The sequence below is a fragment of the Pristiophorus japonicus genome, chromosome 8 (assembly GCF_044704955.1).
Source record: "Pristiophorus japonicus isolate sPriJap1 chromosome 8, sPriJap1.hap1, whole genome shotgun sequence".
In the NCBI taxonomy this organism is placed as follows: Eukaryota; Metazoa; Chordata; class Chondrichthyes; family Pristiophoridae; genus Pristiophorus; species Pristiophorus japonicus.
This window is the reverse complement of record NC_091984.1, coordinates 120,366,339-120,387,803: the sequence shown is the minus strand read 5'-3', so window position 1 is coordinate 120,387,803 and position 21,465 is coordinate 120,366,339. Positions and strand designations below refer to the sequence as shown.

The 21,465-nt window shown below is 45.4% G+C and overlaps 1 protein-coding gene across 1 annotated transcript in view; it reads right to left on the bottom strand.

Moving 5' to 3' along the window:
• The window catches only part of dnm3a (dynamin 3a), a 486,179-nt gene that overhangs the window by 342,498 nt on the left and 122,216 nt on the right, over nt 1–21,465 (bottom strand). Inside the window, 2 exon segments of the mRNA XM_070887379.1 lie at nt 7,855–7,953; nt 11,438–11,641. Coding sequence (XP_070743480.1) covers nt 7,855–7,953; nt 11,438–11,641 — 303 coding nt within the window.

The window sequence follows — 21,465 nt, the reverse complement described above, 5'->3', positions numbered from 1 at the left end:
AGATGCACCAGTACCTTTTCGGCAGAAGGTTCGAGTTAGCAACGGACCACAAACCGTTAACATCCCTGTTGTCCGACAGCAAGGCTGTCAATGCCAATGCGTCAGCTCGCATACAGCGGTGGGCCCTCACACCATACGACACCGGCCAGGCACGAATATTGCGCTGACACGCTCAGCAGGCTCCCACTGGCGACCACTGAGGGGGCGTCGGAACAAAGCGCGGAGATGGTCATAGCCGTTGAGGCTTTCGACACCGGAGGCTCCCCCATCACAGCCCGCCTGGTCAAAATCTATCCTATCCCTGATAAAGAAATGTGTTCTGACTGGGGATTGGGCGCCCGCACACGGAGCGTGTCCCGCGGAGGTCAGGCCGTTTCACAGACAGATGGACGAGCTCTCCATCCAAGCCGACTGCCTGCTATGGGGCAGCTGGGTAGTCATGCCCCAGAAAGGAAGGGAAGCATTCATCAGGGAACTCCACAGCGAGCACCCAGGTATCGTGCTAACGTAGGCCATTGTCCGGTCACATGTATGGTGGCCGGGAATAGACTCAGACCTGGAACACTGCAGGTGCACAACATGTTCTCAGCTAGGAAATGCCCCCAGGGAAGCCCCACTCAGCCCGTGGCTCTGGCCCACCAGGCCATGGTCATGTATTCACGTAGACTACGCGGGCCCGCTCATGGGAAAAATGTTCCTGATTGTTGTCGATGCATACTTGAAATGGATCGAGTGCATCATATTGAATTCGTGCACGACATCCACCACTGTGGAAAGTCTGCGTACGGTCTTTACGACCCACGGCTTGCCGGACATCCTAGTAAGCGATAATGGCCCGTGTTTCACTAGCTATGAATTCCAGGAGTTTATGTTGGGTAATGGTATCAAACACATCAGGACAGCACCGTTCAAGCCGGCTTCCAGTGGCCAGGCGGAATGTGCGGTTCAAATCATAAAACAGGGCATGGTCCGGATTCAAGGAACCTCCCTTCTGTACCGCCTATTGCGCCTCCTGCTGGCCTAAAGGTCACGCCCGCATTCGCTCACGGGAGTCCCGCCCGCGGAACTACTCAGGAAACGCACGCTGTCCCTCATTCACCCAGACCTGTCAGACATTGGTGAGGGCAAGTGCCAGTCCCAAATCGAGTGCCACGATCGCAACTCAGTGGGGAGATGCATAGAAATTGATGACCCTGTATTTGTTCTCAATCATGCTTTGGGACCCAAGTGGTTTGAGGGTATTGTAATTTGCAAAGAGGGGAATAGGGTCATAGTGGTCAGACTTAACAATGGGCAGATATGCCGCAAACATTTGGACCAAGTAAAGAAAAGGTTCAGCATGGACACTGAGGAACCTGAGGAAGATCATGAGATGTCACCCACACCACTGCCAGTGAACGAGCAAGAAGGATATTCACCAGCATGCACAGTCCCTGCGGCCAGGCCGGAATCACCTCAGGCGACAGAGACGCATGCCAAGGCCCAACCACCAGAGCCCCAACTGCGGCGCTCCACGAGAGAGCGTCGACCGCCTGAAAGACTCAATCTTTGACCCAAAGATGTTGGGGGGAGGTGATGTCATGTTTGTAACCTTCACATAACTGTAACCTTTATGTAACAACACTGTACACTGTATACACCTGAGTAATGCACACCTTGACCACAGGGGGTGAACTTGTGGGAGACACTCCTCACCTGGTCATCCAGGTATATAAAGGGAGGTCCCACGCAGGGTCGGCACTTCTTGGTCCTGGGAATAAAGGTTTAGGTCACGTAGTGACCTTGTCTGCAGTACATGTCTCATGTGATTCTATAGTAAGGTGTAAGGACACTACTGTCGGCGAGCAACAGGAAGAGAGGGGGTCGGCGAGCAGTGGGAGGTGAGGGGGTCGTCGAGCAACAGGGAAGTGAGGAGGTCGGCGATCAACAGGAAGAGAGGAGGTCGGCGAGCAGCGGGAGGTGAGGGGGTCGTCGAGCAACAGGAAGAGAGGAGGTCGTCGAGCAACAGGGAAGTGAGGAGGTCGGCGAGCAGCGGGAGGTGAGGGGGTCGGCGAGCAACAGGAAGAGAGGAGGTCGGCGAGCAACAGGGAAGTGAGGAGGTCGGCGATCAACAGGAAGAGAGGAGGTCGGCGAGCAGCGGGAGGTGAGGGGGTCGTCGAGCAACAGGAAGAGAGGAGGTCGGCGAGCAGCGGGAGGTGAGGGGGTCGTCGAGCAGCGGGAGGTGAGGGGGTCGTCGAGCAAAGGAAGAGAGGAGGTCGGCGAGCAGCGGGAGGTGAGGGGGTCGTCGAGCAGCGGGAGGTGAGGAGGTCGGCGAGCAGCGGGAGGTGAGGAGGTCGGCGAGCAGCGGGAGGTGAGGGGGTCGGTGAGCAGCGGGAGGTGAGGAGGTCGTCGAGCAGCGGGAGGTGAGGGGGTCGTCGAGCAGCGGGAGGTGAGGGGGTCGTCGAGCAGCGGGAGGTGAGGGGGTCGGTGAGCAGCGGGAGGTGAGGGGGTCGGCGAGCAGCGGGAGGTGAGGGGGTCGGCGAGCAGCGGGAGGTGAGGGGGTCGGCGAGCAGCGGGAGGTGAGGGGGTCGGTGAGCAGCGGGAGGTGAGGAGGTCGGCGAGCAGCGGGAGGTGAGGGGGTCGTCGAGCAGCGGGAGGTGAGGAGGTCGGTGAGCAGCGGGAGGTGAGGAGGTCGTCGAGCAGCGGGAGGTGAGGGGGTCGGCGAGCAGCGGGAGGTGAGGAGGTCGGTGAGCAGCGGGAGGTGAGGAGGTCGGCGAGCAGCGGGAGGTGAGGAGGTCGGCGAGCAGCGGGAGGTGAGGGGGTCGGCGAGCAGCGGGAGGTGAGGGGGTCGGCGAGCAGCGGGAGGTGAGGGGGTCGGCGAGCAGCGGGAGGTGAGGGGGTCGTCGAGCAGCGGGAGGTGAGGAGGTCGGTCTCGGCGAGCAGCGGGAGGTGAGGAGGTCGGCGAGCAGCGGGAGGTGAGGAGGTCGGTGAGCAGCGGGAGGTGAGGAGGTCGGCGAGCAGCGGGAGGTGAGGAGGTCGGTCTCGGTGAGCAGCGGGAGGTGAGGGGGTCGGTGAGCAGCGGGAGGTGAGGAGGTCGGTCTCGGCGAGCAGCGGGAGGTGAGGTGGTCGGTGAGCAGCGGGAGGTGAGGTGGTCGGTGAGCAGCGGGAGGTGAGGTGGTCGGTGAGCAGCGGGAGGTGAGGTGGTCGGTGAGCAGCGGGAGGTGAGGTGGTCGGTGAGCAGCGGGAGGTGAGGAGGTCGGTGAGCAGCGGGAGGTGAGGGGATCGTCGAGCAGCGGGAGGTGAGGGGGTCGGCGAACAGCGGGAAGAGAGGACATAAGCCCGAGGACACAGTGTGGGTATTGTTGGTGTTCCAGGTCAGCAGTACCTGGTAAGTCTGGGAATGGGGCCGGCGCGACCTTCCGTTGTCTGGCAAAATCCCTTATCCGACACAGGCCAGGTCCAGAGGGTGCTGGATATGGGAGCTTCAACCTGTAGTACTGATAGCTACATGTATGAAAAATCAATTCCTAATATTAACCCCCCCTTACATTTATTTGGAATTTCATTTATTATTCTTTCCACATCCCACTGAGCAGCTTCTCCAGTTTATTCACGATCTCTAATTAAGTGGGTGATTATCTCTAATTAAGTGGGTGATTATCTCTAATTAAGTGGGTGATTTTTGCTACGGCCTGAAGAAAAAAACCCTCCTATCATCATCATAGGTAGTCCCTCGGAATCGAGGAAGACTTGCTTCCACTCTTAGAATGAGTCCTTAGGTGGCTGAACAGTCCAATACGAGAGTCACAGTCCCTGCCACAGGTGGGACAGATAGTCATTGAGGGTAAGGGAGGGTGGGATAGGTTTGCCGCGCGTTCCTTTCGCTGCCTACGCTTGTTCTCTGCATGCACTTGGTGATGAGACTCGAGTAGCTCAGCACCCTCCCGGAATGCACTTCCTCCACTTGGGACGGTCTTTGGCCAGGGACTCCCAGCTGTCAATGGAGATTTCGCACTTTATCAGGGAGGCTTTGAGTGTGTCCTTGTAACGTTTTCTCTGTCCACCCTTGGCTCGTTTGCCATGAAGTTTCCAAGTAGAGCACTTGCTTTGGGAGTCTTGTGTCTGGCATGCGGACAATGTGGCCTGCCCAGCGGAGCTGATCAAGTGTGGTCAGTGCTTTGTAGGATGATTTGTAGGATCTTGCGAAGGCATCGTTGATGGTATTTCTCTAGCGGCTTGAGGTGTCTACTGTACATGGTCCATGCCTCTGAGCCATACAGGAGGGCGGGTATTCCTACAGCCCTGTCGACCATGAGCTTGGTGGTAGATTTGAGGGCCTGGTCTTTGAACTCTCTTTTCCTCAGGCGGCAGAAGGCTGCGCTGGCGCACTGAAGGCAGTGTCTGCTTTTGTTGCTAAGAGGCTCCCGAGGTATGGGAAATGGTCCACATTGTCCAGGGCCGCGGCGTGGATCTTAATGACTTGGGGGGCAGTGCTGTGCGGCGAGGACAGGCTGGTGGAGGACCTTTGTCTTGAGGATGATTAGCGTAAGGCCCATGCTTTCGTATGCCTCAGTAAATACATCGACTATATCCTGGAGTTCAGCCTCTGAATGTGCGCAAATGCAGGCGCTGTCTGCGTATTGTCGTTCGACGACAGAGGTAGGGGTGGTCTGGGACCGGGCCTGGAGGCGGCGAAGGTTAAACAGCTTCCCACTGGTTCTGTATTTAGTTCCACTCCAGCGGGGAGCTTGTTGGATGTGAGGTGGAGCATGGCAGCGAAGAAGGTTAAGAGGGTTGGAGCGATGACGCAGCCGTGTTTGACCCCGGTCCGGACGTGGATTGGGTCTGTAATGGATCCGTTGGTAAGGATCACGGCCTGCATGTCGTCGTGGAGCAGGCGAAGCATGTTGACGAACTTTTGGGGGCATCTGAAACAGAGGAGGATACTGCATAGATCCTCACGGTTGACACTTTGTAAGGTCGAAGGCGGCCATGTATAAGGACTGGCGCTGCTCCTTGCATTGTTCCTGCAGCTGTCGTGCTGAAAAGATCATGTCCGTTGTGCCCCGTATAGGACGAAATCCGTACCGACTCCGGGAGGAGCTCCTCAGCCATAGGGAGAAGACAGTTGAGAAGGACTCTAGTGACAACTTTCCCAGTGGCTGATAGCAGGCAGATTCCTCTGTAGTTGCAGCGATGACGCAACCTGTCCGCTTTTTTAAAGATGGTCGAGATCACTGCATCTCGGAGATCTCCCGGCATGTTCTCCTCCCTCCAGATGAGCGGGATGAAGTCATGAATCCGCGCCAACAGCGCCTCTCCGCCATACTTTAGTGCCTCAGCAGGGATTCCGTCTGCTCCTGTACCCTTTTCGTTCTTGAGCTGTCTTATGGCTTTTCCTACCTCATGCAACGTTAGGGTTTCACTGAGGTGGTGGTGGGTCGCATGCTGCGGGATGGAGTCCAGAACACTCGAGTCAAAGGCAGAGTTGTGATTGAGGAGATCTTCGAAGTGCTCCTTCCAGTGGGCCCTGACTGCCTCGGTGTCCCTGATGAGTGTTTCCCCGTTCTTGGCCAGCAGTGGGGTGGGACCTTGGGAGTTTGGGACCATAGGTGGCCTTGACTGCGATGACGAATCCTTGCACATCATGGCTGTCGGCCAGTTATTGTATCTCCTGTGCTTTCTCCATCCACCACCTGTTCTTTAGGTCCCGGGTTTTTTGTTGGACCTCAGCCTTGAGCCGCCTGTAATGTTGCTTTGCTGCTCCCAAGTTGGGTTGTTGCTTAAGGCTCAGAAATGCTCTGCGCTTGCGATCTATTAGTTCTTGGATCTCCTGATCATTCTCATCAAACCAGTCCTGGTGTTTTCTGGTTGAGTGACCAAGTGTCTCTTCGCAGGCACTGGTTATGGAGGGCAGACCAAGCGCTGTAGACATTTTGCATCTCAGGGTCATCAAGGCACGCCAGGTTAGCTGTGAGACGCTGGCTGTATAGGGCTCTCTTAGCTGGGTCTTTAAGTAACCCTTTTGACTTTTTTGCGGCACTGCTGTCCCCTCCGCTTTGGGGCTATGTTGATGTCGATGATGGATCGGATTAGGCTGTGAATGTTTAAAAATGTATAGAGACATTGAAGTTGAGAATGTGGGAATTGTATAGGGACAGTATAAGCTAACAAACAATTCATGGAGGAATAGCCATGACATCTCAGACTCGAGACTGCGAAATGTTACAACACTAACACATATTGAAACAAAACCCACAGCTTGCAGAAAAACCTCAAGGTCTTATTAAATCATGTTATTAACCTGAAACATTGACAGAAGGTCTTTGTTTAAAATCGGACCATGCTTGGGTCGGCTTATGAGTGGACAAAGGGAAGGAGGGACCAAAAGAGATGGGCTGAGCTGGGATGTCACTCTAGCCCTATCTTGTTATCTTTTGCCGAAAATGTATAACCATCGTGCCTTGACAATGTAACGTCACTTATCCGTAGGGAGTGTGTACGCTCGATCGAGAAAGTATATCTTCTGTCTGATAAGTCTTGCCGGCCGGTAAAATAAAGACTGCTTTGTTCAAAGCACAAGAGGTATTCGACTCAGTAATTTTACTGAACCAGATTGAGAGAAAAGAATCTACATTTACAAGGCGATGGTCCGTCCAGCAGTCGTCAGCTCCTGTCATGGCGCGGGAGATGCGCACATCCTTGCGATCCCTGGCTCTGACGATGACATAGTCGAGCAGGTGCCAGTGTTTGGAGCGAGGGTGTTGCCACGATGCCTTGTGTTTGTCCCTCTGGCGGAACAAGGTATTGGTGATGAGAAGTTCATGTTCTCGACATTTTGTCAGGAGTAGGGTACCGCTGGAGTTGGCTTTTCCTACCCCCTCTCTGCCAATCACGCCTCCCCAGAGGTCTGTGTCTTAGCTGACCCTGGCGTTGAAGTCACCTAGGAGGGTCAGTTTGTCACCCGCGGGGTCACGGGATAAGGATTTTTCAAGGTTGGAGTAAAAATTCTCTTTGGTCTCATCCATTGCATCGAGTGTTGGGGCGTACGCACTGATGACTGTGCCGCATTGGTTCCGGGATAGGGTGAGTCAAAGAGTCATGAGGCGCTCGTTAACCCCGCAGTGAAGCGTGGGTGTTGTTGGTGTCCCAGGTCAGCAGTACCCGATAAGTCTGGGGGAGGATTGGCGTGACATCCTGCCGTCCGGCAAAATCCCTTATCCGGCACAGGCCAGGTCCAGAGGGTGCCGGATATGGGAGCTTCAACCTGTAGTACTGATAGCTACATGTATTCAAAATCAATTCCTAATATTGACCCCTCTCTCATTTATTTGGAATTTAATTTATTATTCTTTCCACATCCCACTAAACGGCCTCTCCAGTTTATTCATGATCTCTAATTTCTGTGGGTGATTATCTCAAATTAAGTGAAGAAAAAAACCCTCCTATAAGGAATTATAGAATCATAGATTATTACCGTGCCGTCATTTATTGCTTCATAACTATGGGACAGCCAAGACTGCTAAGTCATTACGAGAGATAGAGGCTTGTATACATGCCGCACCAATCTGCAGTGTTGTGCAATTGAGTTCTAGTACAATGCACTACCACATTAACGAAAAGCACCTTTTTACTAAATCCCAATCTATTCTAGATTTAAATTCCCAAATATTGGCAGACAAAGTTTAATTCCTTTAATTTAGCAATATCATAATCTTACCAACAATTTCATTCAAGAAAAACTGCTTTTGAATGTATTACGTTCACTGCCCAAGTAATGAGACTGCTGTTGTTTTAAACTTCTAACACTCTGAAAATTGATCTGGTAACAAGTGTTTTAAACACCAACTGCAATGGCCCATTTATATGTGATACCTCTGCGAAGAGGCAGCAGCTTGTTCTCCAATACATCTCTGGCATCCGTACCATCATCCATTAGATCAAGCTTGGTTATCACACCAATTGTTCGCAAACCTGGTCAAATTAGAAGAAACTGAGTAGTTAGAATCATAGAAATTTACAGCACGGAAGGAGGCCATTTCGGCCCATCGTGTCTGCGCTGGCCAACCAAGAGCTATCCAGCCTAATCCCACTTTCCAGCTCTTGGTCCATAGCGCTTAGGTTACGGCACTTTAATTGCATATCCAAGTACTTTTTAAATGTGATGAGGGTTCCTGCCTCTATCACCCTTTCAGGCAGTGAGTTCCAGACCCCCACCACCCTCTGGGTGAAGACATTTCCTCTCTTATCTCTTCAAAATCTCCCCCCAATTACTTTAAATCTATGCCCCCTGGTTATTGATCCCTCGTCCATGGGAAACAGATTCTTCCTATCCACTCTATCCAGGCCCCTCATAATTTTATACACCTCAACCAGGTCTCCCCTCAATCTCCTTTGTTCCAAAGTAAACAGACCCAGCATCTCCAATCTTCCCTCATAACCAAAATTCTCCAGTCCAGGCAACATTTTTGTAAATCTCCTCTGCACCCTTTCCAGTGCAATCACATCTTTCCCATAATGTGGTGACCAGAACTGCACACAGTACTCCAGCCACGGCCTAACCAGTGTTTTATACAGTTCAAGCATAACTTCCTTGCTCTTGTATTCCATGCCTCGACTAATAAAGGCAAGTATTCCATTTGCCTTCTTAACCAACTTATCTACCTGGCCTGCTACCTTCAAGGATTTGTGGACCTGCACTCCAAGGTCCCTTTGTTCCTCTACACTTTTCAGTGTCGTACCATTTAATGTGTATTCCCTTGCCTTGTTAGACCTCCCCAAATGCAGTACCACACACTTATCCGGATTGAATTCTATTTGCCATTCATTTGCCATTGTTCTGCCCACCTGACCAGTACATTGATATCTTCCTGCAGTCCGCAGCTTTCGTCTTCATTAACCACACAGCCCATTTTAGTGTCATCTGCAAACTTCTTAATCATACCCCCAACATTTAAGTCTAAGTCATTGATATGTACCACAAGAAGCAAGGGACCCAGCACTGAGCCCTGCAGAACCCCACTGGAAACAGCCTTCCAGTCACAAAAACACTCATCAACCATTACCCTTTGCTTCCTGCCTCCGAGCCAATTTTAGATCCAACTTGCCACTTTGCCCTGGATCCCATGGGTTATAACTTTGTGACCAGTCTGCCATGTGGGAACTTATCAAAAGCTTTGCTAAAATCCATATACACTACATCATACGCACTGCCCTCATTGACCCTCCTGGTTACCTCCTCGAAAAATTCAATCAAGTTAGTCAGACAAGACCTTCCGTGACAAATCCATGCTGACTGTCCATGATTAATCCATGTCTTTCCAAATGAAGATTTATCCTGTCCCTCAGGAATTTTTCCAATAATTTTCCCACCATCGAGGTTAGGCTGCCTGGCCTGTAATTACTCGGTCTATCCCTTTCTCCCTTTTTATACAACGGTACAACATTAGCAGTCCTCTAGTCCTCTGGCACCACACCTGTAGCCAGAGAGGATTGGAAAATGATGGTCAGAGTTTCTGCTATTTCCTCTTTTGCTTCTCTTAACAGCCTGGGATACATTTCATCCAGACCTAGGGATTTATCCACTTTCAAAGCTGCTAAGCCCCTTAATACTTCCTCTCTCACTATGTTTATCTCGTCTAATATTTCACGCTCCTCCTCCCTCATTGCAAAGTCTGCATCGCCCCTCTCTTTTGTGAAAACGGATGCAAAGTATTCATTAAGAATCATACCCCCATCTTTGGCCTCCACACACACATTTCCTTTATGGTTTCTAATAGGCCCCACTCTTTCTCTAGTTATCCTCTTGCTCTTAATGTATTTATAAAACATCTTTGGGTTTTCCCTGATTTTACTTGCCAACATTCTTTCATGCTCTCTCTTTGCTTTCCTGATATCTTTTTTAATTAAACCCCTGCACTCCTTATACTCCTCTAGAGTTTCTGCAGTGTTGAGTTCTCGGTAATTGTCATAAGCTAACCTTTTTTTCTTTATCTTATTCTATATGTTCCTTGACATCCAGAGGGCTCTAGAGTTGTTAGTCCCATCCTTTTTTTAAGGGAACATACTTGCTCTATATCCTTAGGATCTCCTCCTTGAGTGCCTCCCACTGCTCTGACACTGATTTACAATCAAGTAGCCGTTTCCATTCCACTTTGGCGAAATCCCATCTCAGCTCAGCAAAATTGGCTTTACCCCAATTGAGAACTTTTATTCCTGTTCCCACTTTGAGTAAGATTTAGGGTAGTTATGGAAAAGGACAATGAGAAATTCATTAAACTACACTTTTCAGCCAGCAGATCACAGTTCTTTTTTTAAACGTGGTGATGGTGATAAGTTAAATCAAGTAGCTACATTAAACAATTCGTAGAAAACATCTATGACCCATTTTAGGGCTGCAAAGACACTGGAGTTTTGAATGTTGCAGCTTCAGATACACAAATGCAAACATGACTTTAAAACAGTATTAGATAATATATTTAAAAAATGATTTATGCTTGTAATTTTTTTTTAAATAGCTAATAAATATCTTCTCATACTCTTGACACACCTGGTCCCAGATCATCAGGGGTGACATGGTGGCACAACACATTGCAGTACCAATATAAGGTACTACAAACCAATGGGCCACAGATTTGATTCTTCTTCCCCAAGTTTTTGTTCTTGGCCATTTCTTGTGGGGAGGTGCAATGCATAGGGCAAGCATCTCCCCTCCCCTAAAGAGGAGAGAAAAATGGACAGAAAGTTGCCACAATGCTGTTCTCAAATACCTGCTAGTGCCTGCCTCAAGAGCCAATGACAGATAGCAGGCAACAGCTTGACTGTATATGAACTACATGGACCCAAGAATGAGAGCAAGAATAGCACAGCAAATCATAGTATTCCACAAGTATCATTTCCTATAGAACAGCATTTCATCTTCAAGAAGACAACAAATAACTAGCCTAGTTTATGCTGTGGGACACACACAAACTTTTGTTTCATGTCTGGATCCTTCCTGGGCTTCCAATTTAACCATCTAGACTTTGATATGTTGAATTAGAAACATGGGATTTCAGAGCTTAGTGTTATTCAGTCTCAGCAAAATTATTTGGTGTTCATTTTAGCTGAAAGTGTTCTATGAGAAGGGATTACTTTTGGAATACCATATTCCTCCCTCCCCAATTCCTTGGGTCAACAAAGACAGATGAACAAAATGTACAAGATGATTGATCTGCATAAAATTTAAAATATATACATTTGAGGCAAAAGATATGTTGTCACTGGCACAGTTAACAGATCCTGCTGTAACCCTTTTGTGTTTTATGCTTAGAAACACAAGATCACTTGGTCAGCATCACAAAGTGCAAATTCAATTTAAAAAAAATCAAATAGCCTATTCAAAAAGCCAAAGATTCATTGGAACCTCTGACAGCCTAAATTTTAAAGGATAAGCACCATGGGGAATAAAAATCCTTACCTTGAGGATCAACATCTTTTGCCAGCTTAAGTGCATCTGAATTAGCCAAGTCAGTGTTAGCTGGGGTTACTGCCAAAATAAGGCAATTTTCTCGAATGATGAATTGCATTATCATGTCCCTGATTTGGTATTCAATGTCTGCCGGTTGATCTCCTACTGGCACTTTAGTGATACCAGGCAAGTCAATCAGGGTCAGGTTTAACACTGTAAAAGTAAAAACAAAACAGTAGGATAAACAGCTATTATTGCTTTTGCCAATGCAATGCAAGTAAAAATATTTCTTAGTTCAAGTTCCATATAACTGTTGGGACTGAAGATATGGAAACACAAAATAATAGTTCAATAATTAAGGAACTAATTAAAATTTGATTAGGTTAATTTTAACTGGCCAAAATCAGCATTAGTTGGGCGACAATGGCCTCAAAATGGGTTTGGTAGACTTAAGCTGGCAAAAGAGGTTGATCCTCAAGGTAAGGGATTTTTTTTCCATAGTGCTACTATTTTGAAAGGGCCCTTTTCTTGGCCAGGTGGAGCATTTACCTATTTCAGGTCAGGTCCTATGATGCAGTTAAGACCACGCTTGCAATTTTAAGGGACACATGGATGGGGCGCAAGCTGCACACAGTCCGCATACGTATCCCGGCATTAATTGGCCCAAGCAGCTGCTTGGCGCTCCAAAAGTGGCCCTAATGCTCTTTCAACATTATATTTTTGCTCCTGGCTCCACAAAAATACTGCAGGCTAAGTGACCAATCCAATCTTCAACCACTGTCTAGATATAAAACGTTCCAGCTGGGATAGCAATTGGAAGCTGAAACCTTGGCTGATTTTAGCCCTTTTTAAGCCAGGGTTGTTAACAATTATAGCAACTCCCACTACCGCATTGTACGGTCAGCTGTCTATGCACAATGGAGAGATTAAAGCTGGGAATGGCCTCACTACATCGTATATTCATCCAACGAGGCATCAGGGGTGCCATTAATCCACTTTAACTAACATTAATCACAGTTTATGTAAATAATGTACTTCATTATTGTTTTTATTATGTGGGGGCATCCACAGAACATCAGGAACCCATACTTGTGTTGATTAATGCAGTGGGGTTATCACTATCCATCAGCTCAAGCAGACACAGTATAAGTTTAACAATAAACAATACAGCAGTACTAGGTAGAGTAGAAAGCCCAAACACTGCTCTTTCCTCTCTTGTACTAGGCTTGAATTCAGTCCAGAATCAGGGAACAAATGTCTCCTATTTCTGCTGGTTATAAACAGGGGACTTGATGGTTCAGTGGATTGGTCCTTCACCTCTGGGACGTGGATTCAAATCCAGATCAGACTGATTGAATAACAGTGTCCTCTGTCTATTCAGTGTAAGAGTCCTGTGATATGATTTAGGTTTGAATCTCATGCCACGAATTGAGCATTAATTGGCATTCTCCCCCAGAGGATGGTCAGTGTGGGAAATGGAAAAGTGGCACACTGGAGATGGTTCTGTGGTTGAGACTTGGGTACATTCATTAGGGCAGAGTAGAAAGAATTTAATTCTGCATCTAAGTGTGCTGAGCCTGACCAGAGAATGCCTGATTACTGGGTACCTTAAAGAGAAAGTATGTTTCCAAGAACCAACATCTCCCACTTCACTACACAGATTTCCCAAACCAGCTTAAAGTGACTGTAGATCCACAGCACAAGGCTACAAACATTTATCAACCTTATGAATGGTGAAAAAATTATACTGTTGCAGCACAGGGTAGCTTTGCTATACTGGGATTAAATCACTTTTTTATGATCAGAGTGGAGGTGTTTGGAAATGCAAAGCTCACATCTTACCCACACTCAAAATAGTGGGATAGCAGGAACACTGTTCTGCTTTTAATTTATATCCATTTTTAAATTACACACACTATAATGCATACATTTTTGCATTGTACAAGAGACATGAAACTAAAATGAGGAAAAGCACACAATCTGATAAGCCTGTGCATGAAATCTAATTTAGGAGATTGCAGGCTGAACTGCAATATTAAAAATTCTACAAGAAAACATCAAATACCATTTATTTGATGTTTGAAAAATCCAAACTTTTTACTTATCTCTACATTTTCTGTGCTATTTCATTCTTCTGCTATAGTCAACCTATATAATTAGCAATATTTTTTGAGCATAAGCTTTGTAAAATACATTAAAAGCAGTAAAATGTCAACATGCATAAATCCAGCAGCTAAATAAGTACCATAAAAACCGTTATAAATGTTACTGTGATTACTTCACTCACATTTTATTTTGTTCATGTTTCATATTAGTATCCATACTACTTGCATCTATGCAGAAGGCAACGCTCAGAGGCAAAAGTGGATTAGTGAACATCAATTTTGGCTCTGTGAAGAAGGGTCTTTTACATCTGTATTACATTTCTCAGACTTGCTATAACACGTGCAGAGCCTTATCGAATTTTGATTCTAGATTATACAAGAATATAACTCCTAAATAAGTATCACATTTCTTTTTCACCATTAAGACAAAGAGAAAATTCAAGAAGGATAGGAATGACATAGAATCAGCAGCACAGAAACAGTCCATTCTGCCAAACTGGTCTACGCCAGTGTTTATACTTCACACAAACCTCATCTCAATCTAATTACCTCTTCCTACCCTGCCCCGTATATCTCTATTCCATCTCCCTCACGTGTGAATCAAGCCTTGATTTAAAATGTGATCCATTTTATATATGGATATTACTGCCTCTACTATTAGCTTTCAAGTTTCTTTCAGTATCCACGGGTGCAATCCATCTGGACCTGGGGTTTTGTACTCCTTAAGCTTGTCTAGTTTGTTTAATATTTCCTTTATTTCTATCTAACTATTGCAGAATCGCTCTCAACGTCTTGTACAGTTGTCATTTTCTCTTTGATAGCCTCTTCAGTGAAAACTGAGGCAAAATATCTATTCAGTATTTCTGCTATTTCAGTATCATTTGCTGCAAGTTAATTTTGCTTGTCTCTTAGTAGCCTTACACCTATCTTAATTCTCTTTGTGTTACTTACATGCCTACAAAATACTTTACTAAGTATCCAAACTATGGGGGAAATTTTCGCCATCATTGGGCGCTGTTTTTTGGCACCCGGCGATTTGTTTTTGGCGTAATTGGTAATTTGAAATTTTCCTCATGGTTTTGACAGCGGCGCTGACTGTCAGCGCCAGATTTTTTGACGCCAGATATTTTGGCACTGGTGCGTTGAAAAGGGATTCCACGCCGTTTCTGGCCATTTATGCCAGTTTCCCCAACAACGATTTTTTTCAAAACGGCACAGAGTGATCTTAGGTACCGTTGTAAAAAAGCCTACCTGAAATTAAGGAAATCGGCGCTGGCCCACTGCAATCTCGGGCCGAATGGCCTCCCCACACCCGGCCCGCTGCAATCCGGGCCGAATGGCCTCCCCACTGCGGATTTCATCAAATTTTCTGGGGCCGTGCTAATTTAAATCTTTTTGGCAGATTGATCCGGGGCTAGGTAGGGATGGAAGAAGAGAGGAAAATGCAATTCTTGGACCCCTGTAACAGCAGAGCAGCTGAAGAGGCATATGATTTTTAAAAAACTTGTCTGTGCAAGATTTAAACTTACTTTTTTTTAAACTACATATTTTATAATAAAGTTAACACAATTATTCAGTAGATTAACTTTTATATCTTTTAATGCCTTTATTAAAGTTTTTATATGAAGGCCTCTGCCTCTCCCAAAAGCCTGCCATTGATTCCATTCATGAAAGGGGCTTTTTAAACTTTAAACAACCTTCTGCACGCCATAGCAAAGCTGGATGCCATTAACATGCTTGTTAAACAGTGGGTAGATCAATTTAATGTTCTCAACCTTTTCCATGAATATAGACAAGCATGATCACCTTTTCCCTCCCCCCCCTCCCCCAACACATCACCACATCAAGCTGTTCCTGGTAGAAATAGTGGTGGTGGGGGGAAATTAATAGTTTACTGAGCCATTCAACATAATCTCTAACCTGACTTTGTGCAGGATGCATCGAGTAAGGTGGCATAACGAGTTATTCTATTTTGTTCATATCTGCGTTTTCTCAATATGATTCTCTTTCCCTGAAATATATGTGATTTTTTTTCCCAGCGCACACTACAAGCTCCGCCCCCAGAATTGTCTCAGGTAGCGCGGCACTAAAAATAACTTTTGCTTTGTGGAAAGTATCGGGTTTTTTTGTGCAAATGGGAGAGGGAAAAAAACGTACGTAATTGAACGTGGGAGCCAAAAATTGTGAATGTGGAAAATTGGGGCCTAAGTATCTAAGCTGAAATATTTAGAGTGATTATGAAAATTGGGCATGTTCTCACTGTTCTTAGGATCCTAAACAGACTAGATAATGTAGATTATGACAAGCTATTTCACCTTGTCCAAAACTGCAGAACAAGGGGGCATGGCCTGTGCTTGAAGGTGAGTAAATACAAAACTAATCTGCGGAAACAATATTCCAGGGAACGATTGGCCAATCTATGAAACAGACTGCCTGGAAAGATGGTGGAAGCAGTTAGTATTGATTCATTCAAATGCAAATTAGATACATTTCTTTCAGAAAATAATGTTTTGGAATACAGTATTTGAATAATTTGAGACATGACATGGTAAGTGTAGCACGCTTATGAGAAAAAAAATGACTTTGGACCTATGGTTCCAAAAGTTCTCCACCACTGGAGTTTTTCTGTGTCATTTCTAGGTTTGTTGTAGATTAATTGTTAGAGATTGATTGCTATAATTCATCAACAACGCCATTATCATTGTATCATGCGGCTACCAGGATGGTGGACGGCGAACTAGATGGATCTTGGTTTTTTTTGTCTAGCAATTGCCATGTTCCTTTTATATTCTTTGCTATTTTAATTTAATATTACCTCTTTGCCTTTCAAATTGTCTTTTTAATCTCTTTCCTAAGATCATCATATTCCTTTTCGTCATCCTTTCCCCTTTTATCATCCTCTCCTTTACTGTTTATGTACTTTGCATATGACTTTTCCTTTAGATTCAATTTAATCTTCACCTTTTTATTTAACCATGGCACCAGGAGAGCGGAAGTTTACCGTATCTAAAAGAGAAGAATGGTTCTGTATCGAAACAGAAAATTGCCAGTAATCCTATTCCCCTAAAAGGAGGGTTCCTGGCAATTTTCTCCAGCAGGAATCACAATTGAAGATTATACACAGAATATTATATCTGGCATGCATATTTAGTTAGATTTATAGTTATGAATGACTCATGTTGCACAATGGATTTGTCACAGTACAAACACTGGTATCTGGTGTCCCAGACTTTTTGAATTAATGATAAAAGTTTTCCAATCCTGCTTCCAGCAGTTACTTAACCCAAGTCTTAACTTTTAAGAGTAAATATTCTATCCACTATGGTAAAATATGCCAGGGATTGAATGTTATTTTGAATGCTTATATTTCTTTTTAAATAGCTAGAATTAAAATGGAAGCTGCCTCACTACATTTCAAAATAGAGGACTGCAAGATTGTCTACGAGAAAGTGGCAAATGTCTGTGTTTAGAACTAATTTACAGTAAAGTTACTTTGATGAATGGAAAAGCTTATTTGAAACATTGATATACGTGGATTGAGACAGTGACACATATGATTGTATACTCTCTGATTACTTAGCCACGCGGAAAATCCATTTTGTTTAGTAAGGTGTAAAACCAAGTCCGGGAAGAAATGTATGAAAGAAGCTGCAAATTCAAACATTAACACGTCATCTCCCAAGTACAACACTGTTAGGGGCCAAAATTGCCCCCCCCCCCCGCAACGGGGCACATGCACCCCGTTTCAATGGTTTTTACCGCAGTTTTGGTTGAGGTCACCACTTGAGTGAAATTCCGCTCTTTGTTGTTTTTTTAAATTCGGATCCGTAAGTCATTCTTAATGGGGATGGTGACTACACGAGAGGAGAGGATACGCAGAGGTGGCAACACCTGAGGGGCGGAGGTTGGGGGCAGTGCGGAGTGACTGCCGCGATGATGCCATCACGGCGTCGTGTCACCACGGCCCTCCCCTTCACTTAAAGGAGTGAACCTCCACAATTTTAAAACTTTAACCCACTGTGCCACCAGGGAGGGTTTCGGCTGGACCAGCGGCCTGGCTTCCAAGATGGAGTGCCAGGCCTCCTGTTGATGGCCTGGCCAAACCCGGGGGCATAATTGTTGGGCCGACATGGCAGTCGGGCGACAAAAAAAATCATGGCAGCAGGAGCAGTGCATCCTCCCCTTTAAGGGAAGCCGCACCACCATTGCAGAAGGCCGCAGCCTCACTGGGCTACCAGGAAAAAACAGGTTTTGGCACCGCCAGGCGGGCCGAAGATTTTCAGAGGGGAATGTCGCTGTCAGGGGGTTAGATCGGCGGTGCGCACGGTGATGACGCACTTAACACAGATCGGCAGCAGCGGAGCGGTGGAGGGGGGGGGGAGGGAAATCTGGGCACTGCCGGGAAATCTCGGAAAGGCAATTGGGCTATCAGCGGCCATTCCATGAAAAGTCGGCGGCCACTCCACTCCGCGTGGCCACGGATTTGCGGCGGTAACAGGCCTTAAGGAGAGGGGCTATTTCGGCCCCTTAGTATCTGAACTTGTCGGTTTATACATTCCACACACATCACATCCTGAAAAACACAAACACAATTTGTCGTTCTAAATAGTCCTGCTTGCTAAAGAATGTAAAAAACAAACATTCTGAAAAGGGTATATTAACTCCATGTCGACGGATTCCAGTCCTATTGTTTTTAAGTATATCGCTTTTAAGCCTATGCTATTTAGTATTTTCTTGTGCTTTTTTTTCTTTCATGTATTATTTCCCCAATAACTGTGATCAAGTGATTGTAGCCTGTATGCATTGGTATAGTGAGCTGTTATTTTCCACCTTTAAAGGGGACAGGAGAACATTGTGCGCATCCTATATATTTTCCAGTAAGCAGTTTACTGCGATTAGGGGTGAATTGTTATACCTAGGTATAATATGATGCTGAGTGAAGGTTCCGTTCATAAAAGAACCCAGTCTGCTTATGGAAATTGTTGTGCAACTGCGAGCACAAACAAATGTAGGGAAAAAGCCTGAATCGTTACAATAGTCTGACAACAAAGACAGAGGCAGGACTATGATTTCAACTGCAATTAAGATTTAGACCACAACGGGAATGTTAAGAATCTCTGATTACATAAACAACAACTTTTAGTTATATAGCGTTTTTATCAGAGTAAAACATCCCAAGGTGCTTCACATCAATGTTATAAGACAAAACAGATAAATTTGACACCGAGCCACATAAAAAGAAATTTTGGCAGATGACCAAAAGCGTGGTCAAAGAGGTAGGTTTTAAGGAGCATTTTGAAGGATGAAAGAGAGGTAGAGAAGCAGAGAGGTTAGGGAGGGAGTTCCAGAGCTTGGGGCCCAGGCAGCTGAAGGCACGGCCACCGATGGTTGAGCAGTTATAATCAGGGATGTTCAAGAGGGCAGAATTGGAAGAGAGCAGACATCTCGTGGGGTTGTGAGGCTGAAAGTGATTACGGAGTTAGGGAGGGGCGAAGCCATGGAAGGACTTGTATATGCTAAGTCAACCTAGAAGCATAGCATTTTATAACACAGAAGGAAATAATTTGGCCCAAAATATGCCATTCTCTGAAAGATTTATTCCCTTAATCCAATTCCCCTGCCCTTTCTCATAACCGTGACATTTTACTTTTCTAAAATATTTATCTAATTCTCTTTAAAAAATCGACTATGGATTCTGCTTCCATCACCATTTCTGCTGGGATTATGGATTGCCCCAACAACCCTTTGTACAAAAATAAGTGTCCTATTCTCTCCCTTTGTTCTGATGATGATCTTAAATTGATGCCTTGTAGTCACTGACTCATCAATCAGTGGAAAAAGTTTGTCCCCCTATTTACCTTATCAAAACCCTTCATAATATTGAATACCTCTATCAAATCTCTTAAAACATCTCTGCTCTAATGAAAAGAGTCACAGTTTCGCTGAAAAATAAAGACCCTCATTCCTGGTCATCATCATCATCATCATAGGCAGTCCTTCGGAATCGAGGAAGACTTGTTTCCACTCCAAAAGTGAGTCCTTAGGTGACTGCACAGTCCAATACGAGAACCACAGTCTCTGTCACAGGTGGGACAGATAGTCGTTGAGGGAAAGAGTGGGTGGGACTGGTTTGCCATACGCTCTTTCCACTGCCTGCGCTTGATTTCTGCATGCTCTCAGCGACGAGACTCGAGGTGCTCAGCGCCCTCTCAGATGCACTTCCTCCACTTAGTGCATTATAATGAATCTCATCTGCACCCTATACTTACTGAAGTAGGGTGGGCAAAGCTAGACAAAGGCAAAGCTAACTGTAACTTAATCAATAATTAATATTGGTTTAGCATTATCCATGTGCTTTTGTACTATGCCCCTAGTTTATAAAACTTTAGATTCCATTTACTTGTTTACAGCTTTGAAAGATTTGTGTATCTGAGCCCCCAAGTCACTCTGCTCCTTCACTCCCTTTAAAGTTTTACCATTTAATGTATATTTCCACTCTTCAGTTTTCTTCTCAAAATGTATCACCTGGCACAGTTATGCATTCAATTTCATCTGACACCTCAAAGTCTGTGCCTGTCACTTTAATTCTCCACTCCACGCCCACTCTGATATCTCCGTCCTCGGACTCCTCCACTGATCCAATGTTCCTATTACTATCAATGAGAATACCCCCTAAAACACCAAAACACAACATAAAAATTTAAAAAAAACACCTCACATATTTAACATTAATTGAAATTAAAGTTAATTAAATGTTTTAGAAAAAATATATTTTTGGGATTTTTATTAATGTTTTAAAAGGGTTTAAAATAAACTTACCTTAGAATTTCCTTTCAGCCCGCCAGTGCCTGATTGTCACCCAAAAGACCGCTAAGATTGGGAAGATTATCGCCGGCAAAAACTTCCCCCCAAAAAATGTTAAAATCCGCCGAACGAAAAACATGGCCGTTCATTTCGTCCATTCTGGGCGAAAAAGTGCAATATAGGGTCGATTGGGCGGTTCCTAAAGAAAATAGTGATTTTTTTAAATCACTAACAATTTACCCTGAGGCTGCGGGTTGGGCCTAGCAGCAGAAAAACAATAAAAATATATTTTTTTAAAACCATCAGATAAAAAATAAAAAAAACATTCTCAAGACCCTTTTAAACTAAATCAACACAACAGATTTTTAAAATAATGAGTAAAAAAAACAATTACTAAACTTTTTCTTGCAGAGGTACTCACCTACTGCCCAGCCCTGCTGATCCTCGTGGATGTTTTTTTTCATACTCACCTACATGGTGATCTGAGGACGGTGCACGCCTGCAGTCCACTCCCTAGTGGTACCTTGAAACTGCCAGTGTAACTCAGGTAGGGAATTTTTCGCTTACCTGCTTACCGCCCACAAGGGCCAATTCCGCCCAAAAACCGTACGGTAAGCCATTGGAAATTCTAGCCCAGTGTTTTCAACATAAAAATGTGTTTTTAAATTTTATTTTTATATGTTTTAAAACTCTTACGCTGGTAAAAATAGACTATGCGCCTGCTTTTACCAGGCACAAGAGTTTGAAGGATATTCGCTGGGCAAGAGATGGGCAAATACAATGTTTCCCGCGCGAATGTCCTTCCTGCCAAGAGATCTGTCAAGAGAGATCGGAAAAGCTGGTTTTCAGCGCGCCAAAAAACGGCTTTTTTGAGGCCTCGCCGGGTCCATACGTATTCCATACAGACCCGGCAAGGCCGGGATTTCAAGGCCTTTGTTTATTTTAAACCACTAAGGGCTAGAAATTCATCACGGGAAGGATCAATTTAGCTCCATTTTTTGAAGCTAAAAGGTTTTTTTTGAGCTAAATAAATTTAGGGCCATTTTGCTAGTTTTGCCAGTGGTGTAACGCCGTTATTAAAAAATAAGGGCCGATTTTTTTGAGAACCGTTTTTGTGACATTACTCGG